Consider the following 13821-nt stretch of genomic DNA (forward strand, 5'->3'; position numbering starts at 1 on the left):
TCTCCCAGGACTGGGGCTGCCTCCTCCACCCCAATCTGGCCAGCCTTCATCTGACAGCATGACTGATCAGTGGCTAGATGTGGAGGAGAGAATGTGTTCGGAGAAGATCAGGCGTGTCCTCCTCAAAAGTAGTAGGCCATCCACGCGCTGAGCCTACCTGGCAAAGTGGTACCGGTTCTCCAGGTGGGTGGGAAAGCGGGATGTTACCCCAATGTCTGTCTCACTCCAACTTATCCTTGAGTACCTGCTTCACCTTAGGACTCAAGGTCTGGCCCCTTCGTCTGTCAGAGTGCACCTGGCGGCTATTTCAGCATTACATCCGCCGGGGCAGGGCTGCTCAGTTTTCTCCCATGCCATGACTGGGCATTTCGTCAAGGGCCTGGACTGGTCCTTCCCTTATGTTAGAACCCCTGTCCCTCAGTGAGACCTAAATTTGGTGCTATCTTGCCTTACGGGGCTCCCGTTCGAACCCCTGGCCACATGCTCGTTGTCTCATCTTTCCTGGAAGCTAGCGTTCCTCATGGCCATCACGTCAGCCCGGCAGGTCTCGGAGCTCGGTGCCTTGACCTGCGACCCCCACTTACACTGTCTTTCACAAAGACAAGGTTCAGTTCCATCCACACCTTGCATTCCTCCCTAAGGTGGTCTCTGTTTTTCACGTGAACTGGGACATCTTCCTACCTGTTCTCTGCCCTAAGCCACATACCTCTAACGAGGAACGCCGCCTCCATACGCTCGACGTACGCAGAGCACTGGCCTTTTATCTGGAGTGGACTAAGCCATTCCACAGGTCTTTGCAACTCTTTGTTGCTTCGGCTGAGTGCATGAGGGGCCAACTGATCTCCACCCAGAGGCTTTCCCGGTGGATTACATCGTGCATCCACACATGCTACGACCTAGCAGGGGTTCCCGCACGACCTATTGTAAGGGCTCACTCGACAGGGGCTCAGGCCTCGTCAGCTGCCTTTGTAGCCCATGTCCCTATCCAGGATATCTGTAGAGCTGCTACCTGGTCCTCAGTACACATGTTCACATCTCACTATGCGATCGTCTCCCACACCAGGGATGATGCTGTAGGGCTGTGCTTCAGCCAGGGAATCTGTGAACTCCTACCCACCTCCATCAGACACAGCTTGTAATCACCTACTGTGGAATACACATGAGCAAGCACTTGAGAAGAAAGGACAGTTACCTATTCCGTAACTGGCGTTCTCCGAGATGTGTTGCTCCTGTCTGTTCCATGTCCCGCCCTCCTTCTCTGTCGGAGTTGGTCCGGCAAGAGGACACTGATGGTGCAGGGAGCACACAGCTCTCCTTATAGTGCACTATAGTGGCGCCACTCCAGGTGTCGCAGCAGCGCTCCCCCTACAGGTACTGCTGAGGGAAAAAAAGACGGTTGCTCACCTTTGTAACTGTTGTTCTTCGAGATGTGTTGCTCATATCCATTCCATTCCAATTAAGTGTGCGCGCGCTGCGTGCATGTTCGTCGGAGACTTTTTACCCTAGCAACACTCGGTGGGCCAGCAGGTCACCCCCTGGAGTGGCGCCGGTATGGCGCCTGATATATACCCCTGCTGGCCCGCCCGCTCCTCAGTTCCTTCTTGCCGGCTACTCCGACAGTGGGGAAGGAGGGCGGGTGTGGAATGGATATGAGCAACACATCTCGAAGAACAACAGTTACAAAGGTGAGCAACCGTCTTTTCTTCTTCGAGTGCTTGCTCATATCCATTCCAATTAGGTGATTCCCAAGCCTTACCTAGGCGGTGGGGTCGGAGTGAGACGTTGCGGACTGTAAAACCGCTGCGCCAAAAGCGGCATCGTCTCTAGCTTGCTGTACCAGCGCATAGTGTGATGCGAAGGTGTGCACAGAAGACCATGTGGCCGCACGGCAGATTTCCTGTATGGGGACATGAGCAAAAAATGCGGCCGAGGAAGCCTGAGCCCTGGTAGAATGGGCGGTAAGGGGTCCCGTTGGCACACTGGCCAAGTCGTAACATGTCCTGATGCAGGACGTGACCCAGGATGCGATATGCTGGGAGGAGATTGCCATGCCTCTCATGCGTTCCGCTACTGCCACAAACAATTGTGGTGAACGCCGGAAGGGTTTAGTTCTCTCAATGTAGAACGCGAGAGCCCTTCAGACATCCAAGGAGTGGAGCTGTTGCTCTCTTCGGGATGAATGCGGCTTTGGGTAAAAGACTGGCAGGAAGACGTCTTGGTTAATATGGAAGGCGGAGACGACCTTAGGGAGGAACGCCGGGTGCGGTCGCAGCTGTACCTTGTCCTTATGGAACACCGTATACGGAGGGTCCACGGTCAGAGCCCGAAGCTCCGAGACTCGCCGGGCCGACGTAATAGCGACTAGGAAGGCCACCTTCCAGGATAGGTACAGCAGCGAGCATGTGGCTAAGGGTTCAAAGGGGGCGCCATGAGCCTGGTTAGAACCAGGTTCAGGTCCCAAGTAGGGGAAGGCCGTTTGACCTGAGGGTAGAGTCGCTCCAGGCCCTTGATAAATCTTGACACCATTGGGTGAGAAAATACGGACTTGCCAGCCTCGCCTGGGTGGAAGGTGGATATAGCCGCGAGGTGGACGCGTAGAGAGGAGATCGCCAAGCCCTGCTGCTTGAGAGACCACACGTAGTCCAAGATGGTGGGGACTAGCATGGTGAGTGGGTCGTGGCCGTGCTGACTGCACCAGTAGCAGAAGCGTTTCCATTTCGCTAGGTAGGTTCAACGCATGGAAGGCTTCCTGCTGCCCAACAACACTTGTTGTACTGCATCGGAACAGCGCAACTCGGACTGGCTTAACCAGCCAGGAGCCATGCAGACAGATGGAGGGACTGTAGATCCGGATGGCGCATCCTGCCGAAGTCCTGCGTGATCAGGTCCGGCCAAAGAGGTAGGGCAATCGGATTCGCCAGGGACAGATCGAGCAGCATGGTGTACCAAGGCTGCCGCGGCCACGCCAGAGCGATCAGGATGAGGCGGGCCTTGTCTCTCCGGACCTTGATCAGGACTCGATGGACGAGAGGGAAGGGTGGAAAGGCGTAGCAAAGACGACCCGTCCACGGTATGAGGAACGCATCCGACAGGGAGCCCGGGGAGCGACCCTGTAGAGAGCAGAACACCTGGCATTTCCTGTTCTATCTGGAGGCGAACAGATCTATCTGGGGAAACCCTCACCTCTGGAAAATGACATAGAGGACGTCCAGACGGATGGACCATTCGTGGTACAGAAAGGATCTGCTCAGGTGATCCGCAAGGGTGTTCTGCACTCCCGGGAGAAAGGAGGCCACTAGATGAATAGAGTGGGCTATGCAAAAGTCCCACAGACGTATTGCTTCCTGACACAGCTGGGAGGACCGGGTCCCGCCCTGCTTGTTGATGTAATACATGGCCGTTGTGTTGTCCGTGAATACCGCAACACAACGACCGTGCAAATGGCGTTGGAATGTCTGGCATGCTAGGCGAACAGCCCGTAGCTCCCGCACATTGATGTGAAGAGTCAACTCTCTCTGTGACCACAGACCCTGTGTACGCAGGGTCCCCAGGTGCGCACCTCAGCCCAGCGATGATGCGTCCGTTGTCAGGGACACTGAGGGCTGTGGGGCGTGAAACGGTAGGCCCGCACACACTTGGGAGGGCGTTGTCCACCAGCCTAGGGAGCCTAGAACATTCGGTGGAATCGTTACGATTGTGTCTGTGGCATCCCTGCCTGGTCGATAGACCGACGCGAGCCAGGTCTGCAACGGGCGCATGCGGAGTCTTGCATGTCTGGTGACGAAGGTGCATGCGGCCATGTGCCCCAGGAGAGCGAGGCACGTTCGAGCAGATGTGGTCGGGAAGGCCCGCAGGCTTGTGACCATGGACACTATGGCTTGGAATCGGTGCCGGGGGAGGCTGGCCGTCGCGAGGTTGGAGTCCAGCACTGCCCCTATGAATTCTATGCTCCGCGTAGGCACCAGAGTGGACTTGTCCGGATTGATGGTCAGACCTAGGCTCGCAAACAGCTCCGTGATGATGGTGATGTGCCCGGTCACCTGCGCTTCTGACGTGCCTCGAATGAGCCAGTCGTCGAGGTAAGGGAAGACATGGATACGACGACGTCGCAGGGCAGCAGCGACGACCGCCATACACTTGGTGAATACCCAGGAGGCCGAGGAGAGCCCAAAGGGGAGGACTGTGAACTGGTAGTGGTCCTGATTCACCACAAAGCGGAGATACCGTCTGTGCGGGGGGAAGATCGCAATGTGGAAGTACGCATCCTTCATGTCGAGAGCGGCGTACCAATCTCCGGGATCCAGGGAAGGGATGATGGTTCCTAAGGTTACCATGCGGAACTTGAACTTTTTGAGGAATTTGTTCAGGCCTCGCAGGTCCAGGATGGGTCGTAGGCCCCCTTTTGACTTGGGGATTAAGAAGTACCGGGAATAAAACCCCTTGCCCCTTAGCTGCCTTGGCACTTCCTCTATAGCCCCAATGGACAGGAGCTTGCGAACCTCCTGGAGGATAAGTTGCTTGTGAGAGGGGTCCCTGAAGAGGGACGAGGAGGGAGGATGGGAGGGGAGTGGAGAAACAAACTGAAGATGGTAACCAAACTGCACCGTGCTCAGGACCCAACGATCCGAAGGCAGCTGGGACCATGACGGTAGGAAGTGGCGGAGGCGGTTGAGGAAATGAAGTGGATCCAGAGAGGGGATTGGTAAGCTGCTCTCGGGCGCACCTTCAAAAGTTCGCCTTGGGTCCCTGCGGTGGCTTTTCGGACCCGGAAGTGTCACCCCTTTGAGGACCTGACTGCCGTCTACGGTTTGGCCGGCCTCGCCTCCGGTTGAAATCTTGTCTGGGGCAAGACGGGGGGTAAGTGCGCTGATGGTAGGGGCGGAATGGCCTTCTCTGAGTCTGGGGCGTGTGCATTCCCAGTGAACGAATGATGACCCGGTTATCCTTCAGGCTCTGTAGCCTGGGATCCATCTTTTCAGGGAAGAGGCCCTGCCCGTCGAATGGCAGGTCCTGGATCGTGTATTGTAGCTCCGGCGGTAGTCCGGAAGACTGCAGCCACGATATACGGCGCATGGCTACGCCCAACGCCAGAGTCCTTGCTGCTGAATCTGCGGCATCTAAGGACGCCTGTAGCGAGGTCCTGGCGACCCTCCTGCCCTCTTCCAGGAGAGATGAAAATTCCTGGCGTGAGTCCTGGGGGAGCAGCTCTGTAAATTTGCCGACAGCCTCCCAGGTGTTGTGGCTGTAACGGCTCAGGAGGGCCTGCTGGTTCGCCACACGGAGCTGAAGGCCTCCAGCAGAATAAATTTTACGGCCCAGCAAGTCCATGCGCCTGGCTTCCCTGGATTTTGGTGCAGGAGCCTGTTGGCCGTGGCGTTCCCGCTCGTTGACTGATTGCACCACCAAGGAGCAGGGAGCGGGGTGTACGTAGACGTACTCATACCCCTTGGATGGTACCATATACTTCCTTTCCACGCCGCGGGCAGTGGGTGGAATGGAGGCCGGAGACTGCCAGATGGTGTCGGCCTTTGCCTGGATCGACTTAATGAAGGGGAGGGCTACCCTGGTCAGTGCCTCCGCCGAGAGGGTGCTTACTACCGGGTCCTCTACTTCCGGGACTTCCTCTACAGGAAGATTTATGTTCTGGGCAACTCGCCTCAGCAGGTCCTGATGTGCCCGGAGATCAATCGGCGGGGGCCCTGATGAAGATGTGCCCGCTACCGCCTCATCCAAGGACGAGGACGAAGACACCTCAGGGAGGAGTGGTTCTTGCACGGAAGCCTCGTCCAGAGGGGCCTCCGTTTCCCGGGCATCCTGCTGCAGCAGGGTATCCGTGGGGTCTTCCTCCATACCTGAGGGAGGGGGCCGACTGACTGTGGCCTCTGGTGCACGACGCTCCAATGGGTTGGAACGAGCTTGTCCCGAAGGTTCACCCTGGGCTTGGTGGTATGCCCAGGGCGTCCAAAAGGACCATTGAGGTGGACCCTGGTCCGTGCGGGCATGAACATCCGAACCCCCGTAAGAGGCGCTGTCCATATGGGAAGAAGCGGACGAGTGCCTCAAAAGCCATGGAGGAGCTGTCGATGACTGTGGCAGGCCTCTGCGCATCCCGACGTCGCTGCGCGGTGCCGGTGAACGGTACCGGGAATCATGGCGGTACCGCGATCTAGACCGGTACCTGCTACCGGCCCAGTGCCGGGAGGTCAACCGGTGCCGTCCACTGCCGTGCCGGGATCGGCTGCGGTAGGAACGTCGGTGCCGCGATCTAGACCGGTGCCGCAGGTAGCAGTCCCGGGACTGCGAGCGGCGTCTAGATCTCGAGCGGCGACGCTGGGAGTGGTCCCTCGATTTGGAACGGGACCGATGCCCGGTAGTACCCGGCGAATGTGGCCGTACCATGACGGGCTTGCCCATCGATTGGATAACCCGCACCAGCGGTGCCGGGGGTTGGGGCAGCTCGGGCTCTGTCAGTGCGATGAGGTCGCGTGCCGCTGACAAGGTCTCCGGCGTGGAGGGCGCGACAAGCTCGACCCCTGTCCTCACTGGGGAGCTGAAAGGCACCAACTCAACGGTCTCTGAGGGGCCGGAGTCGACGGTGCGACGACGCTCGGTGCCGCGGCGGATGACGGTGCTGGGCGGTCAGGTTTTGAGGCACGCTCTGACTGTGGTGCAGTTGCAGGCACCGCAGGAGCCCTGTGCTTTTTGCTCCTCGGGGAGAGGGAGCGGTGCCGGCTAGGGTGCCGGGCCAGTGCCGAGCGGGAAGTTGGAGCCTTCACCGGCGCCGGGCGGTCCGGAGCGGAGGCGACACTTGGTCCCGGTGCCGGAGTCGGTGCCGACGGTGGGGGAGTCAGCGCTGCCTCCATCAGGATCTGCTTCAGGCGACTGTCCCGCTTGTTCTTCGTTCGGGGCTTGAACGCCTTGCAGATCCGACACTTGTCCACAAGGTGGGACTCGCCTAGGCACCTCAGGCAGGAGTCGTGCGGATCTCCTGTTGGCATCAGCCGATGACAGGCCGCACAAGGCTTAAAGCCGGGTGAACCGGGCATGGGCCCCGGCACCGCGGGGAGGAAAAAGGGGCGAACCCCCGATCCTCAGTATAACTATTTACAACTACACTTAATTAACTTTATAACTACAACTATTACTATAATAACTGAACTATATGCACTAGACTGCAGAAGAGTGAAACGCTAGGGAGGTGGAGAACGGCTAGCCGTGCTCCACAGTTCCAACGACCAACACTGGCAGTAAGAAGGAACTGAGGAGTGGCCGGGCCAGCAGGGGTATATATCAGGCGCCATACCGGCGCCACTCCAGGGGGCGACCTGCTGGCCCACTGAGTGTTGCTAGGGTAAAAAGTCTCCGACGAACGTGCACGCGGCGAGCGCACACCTAATTGGAATGGTATGGATATGAGCAAGCACTCGAAGAAGAACTTCCGGCACCAGTGCACGTGGCGAGCAAGCACACCTACTGTGGAATAGACATGAGCAACACATCTCAAAGAATGCTAGTTATGGAACAGGTAACTGTCCTATCCCGTTCTATACAGCATGGCAGACTATCACCTTGGACAAGTGGGTCTTGAAAACTTATCCATGAAGGTTTCTTGATTCCGTTTCTCTCCCTCCTACCCCCATCCCCTCCATTTTCAGGGGCCTCTCTCTCATGAGCACCTTCTACAGGAGGGAATAAACCATCTGCTGCATTTGGGTGCAATAGAACCTGTTACGACCCAGTTCAGAGCGAAAGGATTTTATTCCAGCTATTTCTTAATCCCAAAAAAGAACAGGGGCTGGAGACCCATTCTAGACTTAAGAAAAGTCAACAGATTTGTCAAATTACAATTCAGGATGGTCACACTCTCAACAATAATTCCAGTACTGAACCAGGGGGACTGGTTTTTGGCCCCTGACCTCCAAGATGTGTATTTCCACGTTACTACACATCTTTCCCACAGGAAATTCCTAAAATTCAACCTGGGGCCAGATCACTACCAGTAGAAGGTACTACCGTTTGGCCTGTCTACAGCACCCAGAGTATTCTCCAAAGTCCTGGTGGCACACCTCAGAAAGCACAGAATTATGATAGTCCCATAATTGGATGATTGTCTAATCAAAGCCACCTCTCAAGACAACGCAGTCATGGCTACACAGATGGCTGTGGACCTTTTCTCACAAGTTAGTCTAGAAATAAACGCTCAAAAAATCAACAGTGACACCAGTACAACACCTGGAATTCTTGGGGGCCTACCTCAAGACACTGGAGGCCAAAGCCACCTTACCAGCACACAGATTCACTACTCTAGCAAATTTGAATGCTGCAGTACAAGCCAGAACCTGTTTTACAACTCCTAGGGCATGTGGCCATGACCACCTTTGTGGTAAAACATGCCAGACTACATATGCAATGTCTTAAAGGCTGGCTTCAGACAGTATATGCCTTGCACAGGCATAGTCTAAGCAAAACTCTCTCGATTCCAATTGAAGTCAAGAACTCCTTGTTCCTACAGTCATCTATCAATGAAGATGGCCTTTCTTGTAGCCATCACACTTGCTTGTAGCATGGGGAAAATTGGAACCCCTCTAGCGTACCCATCCTACACAGTCCTGTTCAAAAATAATGTCACATTAAGACCCCACCCAAGGTGCCATCTTCATTCCATCTGAACCAACCTATCCATGTTCCCTCTTTCTTCTCTAAGCCACAAGGAAATAAACAAGAGGCCCTTTCCCACATGCTAGATGTTCGTAGGGCATTAGCCTTCTATTGTAGCTTTCCTGAACAATGTACCAATACCAGAGATTTGTAGAGCAGCATCCTGGCTGTCAGTGCACTACAGAATTGAGCAGGACTTGGCATCAGAGGCTCTGTTAAGGCTGGCTGACTGTCCTATCATCAGTAACAAAAACAAATCTGAAGCCCCAGCCTTCCAACCAGGGGAACTGCTCTACAGTCACCTAAGGTGGAGCATCTATAGGGACACTCCTCAAAGAATAAGAGAAGGTTAGTCACTCTGCTATAACTGAGGTTCTTTGAGATGTGTGTCCCTATGGGTTCTCCACTACCCACCCTCTGCCCCGTTGCTTTCGAGTTCAAACATGGACTCTGCTGTAGAGAAGAACTGATAGCAGTTGGACTGCACAGTGCTATATAGCCACCACTCATGGTGTGGGATGGGGTGCATATGTGTCCAATGGGCACTGCTACCAAAAATCTCTGATTCTAGGCACAAGGACACAGACACATCTAAGGTGGAGCACCCATAGGGGGAGACATCTCCAAGAACCTCAGTTACTGCACGGCGTGAGTAACCTTCTCTTCTTCTTCGAGTAGTGTCCCTATAGGTGCTCCACCTTAGGTGGACTGGAGAGCAGTGCCTTCTTCTGTATGTTAGCTAGAAATATGAGGCCAGACTGAGTTGGAAGGTCACCAAAACGGCATTATGCAGTCACCAAAATGGCATTATGGCTCAATTTTTCCATCTGTAAAATGGAGATACTTTCTTCTTCAAATGCTGTCCCTGTGGAAGCTCCACTTCAGGTGTCAGTGCATCCCGGTGCCTTTGATCAGACATTTTGAGGAGAAGTTTCCATTTGGGACTCGTGTGCAGTAGTCATCTTGCAGCACCGTTGGCGCCTCATCTAGTGTGCACACAACCTGACCTCCTCAGTTCCTTCTCCACCATCCTTGGCCTGAGACAGAGCTCCACGGCAGTGTCCCAGCATCTCTCACAAACCTAGAGAAACATAATTAGAAATAGTTTAGTTTTTTCCTAGTATAGTTAATGTTTGGTTAGTTTTAGTCAGTTACGAAAAAATCTCTATGGCTGGCCTCTGATCCAGGGCAACAGACTCTTTCCACAGGAGCTCCCCAGCTATATCCACTTCAACTAAGGACAGCGCTCATTCCTCTAAAAGATCAAGGAAAAGAGCCACAACTTCACCACAGAGAGATGAATAAAAAGAAACTGTCTCCTACTAGGTCACTGTCTTTGTTGCCTACCACCCCACGGGTGAGCACTTTTGAGGAACAGTGCACCTCCAGCAATGTGCACTGGGACCTCTGCCTAGCCCCATCGGAAGGACAAGGAGTCAAGGCATGTATCTAAGACTGCCTTCTCCTCTAAAGCACCGACCATACTGTTAAGAGAGACAGCATCGAGGCCCTCACCAGTGACTATGCTTCCACCACCAGTGCTGGCGACCTCGTTGCAATCACCACTCTTGAGCATCGATGGCTCGCCTGAGCATACAGCATCAGACCAAGCAGTCTCGCTCACTGCCCCACCATTCTCGAGTGACGATCAGATGAACAGGAAAAGCATGCCTTCTCTTCACACCGCTCTTCACCCACAGAACACAGACCACCCTGGGGACCTATTAAATCAAAGCTCCCTATGGACAAAACATGCAACCTTGGTATGGTCAACCATGGATGTACCCACCTATGCCCTTTCCCATGCAATGGCCAGCCTGGGACCCATGGGCAGCATACAGGACTTATTACGACAGACCTTTAACCCCACCCAAAGGTAAAATAAGATCACCACCACCACTCAATAAAAGATTCCCAGGTGACTCTCCATACTCTCAGGATATATCACCTGCAATGAAATGAAGACGGTACTGGACATACCAACGCAGCAGAGACACCTTGTTCCTGCATCAGCAGCAACGACATTACAAACCCAAAAAGCACAGGCAAAGACCACAGAGATGTAAAGCATCTCAAACCCAATTCTTGACATCACAATCAACATCAACCAGATTTTCAAAATTATTGCTTGGTTGAGGGTCTGAACGACCTCCCTCACCAGATGGCGCAACTATCAACCAGGCCTTTGGCCACAGCTTACGTCCTCTTTACCATGTCTGGGTGTCAGAGATCCCTTTTACCTTAGATGGAAAATGTTATAGAAGTCTAGTGTTGTAATATCTAGGTACAAAATACCTTTCTTGTTTTGATTTTTATCCCAGTATTAATGTGTGTAAGTTTGTTTATGGCAATATAGCAATATACCTTTTCTCATGAGAAATTTTATGTAAGAAAGATTGTTCTAATGGAAAAGTTTGATGAAGGATATTGTTAATATCTGACCCACCCACAGGGGTGCTGGAACTAGGAGTGTTGGTGGTGTAGCAGCACCCCTTGGCTTGAAGTAGTAATAGCAGCCAAATACATGGTTTCTGCTTTCAGCACTCCCACTATAAAAATTTGTTCCAGCATCTCTGCCCACCTATATCTATATAGATTAGATTAATGAGAATGCAATGCAGTATTAATAGTTCTTGTATCTTTAGTGCTTGCTTTGGGGTTGTGTGGGGTGAGTATAGGGAGAGTTGCATTTTAAATAGAGAGGGCCAAGAATACAAAATCAGGCCTAGGCTTTCAGTTATTAAATGACAGAATCTTATGATCTGCTCTTGTGAGGTTTTTGACTTGGAATGGTGTACCTTCTGCCAAGATCAGGTGCTCTTATGAGGCTTCTACTATCTTGGACTGAAATATTGTAAAAATGCCTGTTCTCATGAGATTTTTGTTGTCTCCAGACCAGAACCAGAAAATAACCTCCTCCTAGTTTTTCATTAATACTGTAAACAAAGGTTTAAAGGATCTAGGAATATGAATCTAATCCCCTTTTCTTCACAAAATTGAATGTCTTTCTTAAATTATGCTGTAGTTCAACCACAGAATAAAGATTTGATTTAGGAATTGCTGAGTACTGTTCTATGGCCTGCATTATGCAGAAGATCAGATGATCATAATGGACCTTTCTGGCCTTAAAATCAGTGAAAATGTAGAGTAATGCCCAAAGGCCCCAATCAGAATAGGAGCCCAATTAGGTTCCATATAAACACATACACAGGCTTGTCCCAAAGAGCTAAGACTAATCTTAAGATTTTGTCATGGTTATTTTTAGTAAAAGTCACTGGCAATAAATAAAAATTCACAGGAGCCCAAGACCTGTCTGTGACTTTACTAAAAGTAACCAGGAGACAGGGCTGGGGGAGGGTTCCGTGGGTAAGAAAGAAGAATGACAGCTGGAGCTCCAGTGGGGGGTATGGGCTGACAGCACCAGCCCCAGCGCCATGGGTGGGGGGCGTGCACAACCCCGACTCCAGCCCTGGCCGCAGGTGCGGTGCAGGGGCACACAGCCCCAGCTCCAGCCCTGGCCTCAGTTGCGGTGCAGGGGCACACAGCCCCAGCTCCAGCCCTGGCCGCAGCTGTGGTGCACGGCCCCAGCCGAAGCTATGGGGCAGGGGTACACAGCCCCAGCGGGGAGAGAGGAGTGGACAACAATGGATGGCTCTGGCCATGGGAGGGCGGCAGCGGCGCATGGCCCAGTCCCGGCCTGGGGGGCAGGGGTTTGTGCATGACTGCAGCTCAAGCCCCGGCCAAAGGGGTAGGGGATACACAGCCCCAGCTGAAGGCACACAGTCCCGGCTCCAGCCTCAGCTACGGAGCAGGGCACACAGCCCTGGCCAAAGCCACAGTCCCAGCTTCAGTCCCTGACAGCTGAAGCCAAAGAAGTCATGGAGGTCTGGTAAAGTCATGGAATCCGTGACTGCCGTGACCTCTGTGACTAACTAGTATTCTTAGCTATGACCTTCCTCTGTTCATGATATGAAAACCCTTCAACAAAATGAAAATGGAGAATATTCTTCAAACTATCTGAAATGTTTTCTCAATGAAAAAACTCCACTTGAGACTATTTTTAATAACTAGAAAATAGAATACATCTGGAAAATAATGAATAATTAGTCATCTTAATAGTCATATACTACAGTGATGTGCAAGAGTAGGGGAAAGATTTGGCAACAACCAAAGCACTCCTGATGACTAGGCACATTACAGAAGGAAAACTTGTAAGGTTCAGAACCTTAAATTGCCCTAGCTCAATTGAATTAAATGTTTTGTTTGTGAGAGTGGTGGCTGCCTAAAAAATGAATAGAATTGCATTGTCAATTAAATTACTGATTCGCTTTGCTATTGTACACAGAAATTTTGGTAACATTTTTTGCATTGTGTAGAATCCATTTTTAAAAAGATTATTTTTGTAACTGACATATTTTACTCTTTTCTAGAATGTGTTCTCACTTGTGATGATTTGACATTATTAACCCTTCATTAACCATGATGGCAACACAGACATTAAGTATAGACAACTATCAAGATGGACAAGTGAGAGCATTTTTTCTCCTCTATGTATTGCACTACTATTAGCAAATGAAAAATGACCTTTTTTGTTTTAGGTTAGGCTCTATGTGATGTGATATGATGTTGCATCTTTGAGCAGTGGTTCCTCAAACTGCATTTAAATTAACATTAGTTAGGGGCCAAGTCATGCCATTGATCCGCACTCTGAAGACCTGTTCTCCGTTATTGCTATATGCCAGTCTGAGCAATAGGTACAAATCTTCCTGCCAATAGATGGAGACAGTGTTAACTGTCAGAAGAAAAACTGAGTTGTTGCTTCCCCTACAAAGAGGCCTGGTTAGCTGAACAGTCAGTTCTTTTATTTCCAAAGAGGCAATTCTCTAGATTGCTATCTTCTGTTTGGAGTACCTCCTGCTTTTATTTTGGAGAGCTTTTTTTCCCAAAAACTCTTTTCTTTGACAGGTTTACTTAGTTTAGAATACTTGTGTGCCTTGGTAAAGAGCTGGTTGCTGGATGAATAAAAATCAGTGATTTGATTTTTTTTAATCGGATTTTTTTGGTAGGTTTTTTCCTCAAAAAACATTTATCTAAAGATAGTTTTAATTAACATACATTATAGCTCAAAGATATCTCATCATGGAATAGGGATTATACATTCTA

General features: G+C 51.8%; 1 protein-coding gene across 12 annotated transcripts in view; it reads left to right on the forward strand.

Moving 5' to 3' along the window:
- The window catches only part of PKNOX1 (PBX/knotted 1 homeobox 1), a 284239-nt gene that overhangs the window by 233328 nt on the left and 37090 nt on the right, over positions 1-13821 (forward strand). For 10 of the 12 annotated variants that reach the window (XM_050936623.1, XM_050936624.1, XM_050936625.1 and 7 more), the window contains one exon: positions 13089-13185. The exons of 1 other annotated variant lie outside the window; for it this stretch is intronic. In XM_050936623.1, the coding sequence (XP_050792580.1) occupies positions 13138-13185 (48 nt within the window). In that variant the 5' untranslated portion in view covers positions 13089-13137. Of the gene's footprint in view, positions 1-13088; positions 13186-13821 lie in introns of those variants that run through there. One more of the 12 variants, XM_050936626.1, reaches the window with a different exon arrangement.

Source organism: Gopherus flavomarginatus, chromosome 1 (assembly GCF_025201925.1).
Source record: "Gopherus flavomarginatus isolate rGopFla2 chromosome 1, rGopFla2.mat.asm, whole genome shotgun sequence".
Lineage (NCBI taxonomy): Eukaryota > Metazoa > Chordata > Testudines > Testudinidae > Gopherus > Gopherus flavomarginatus.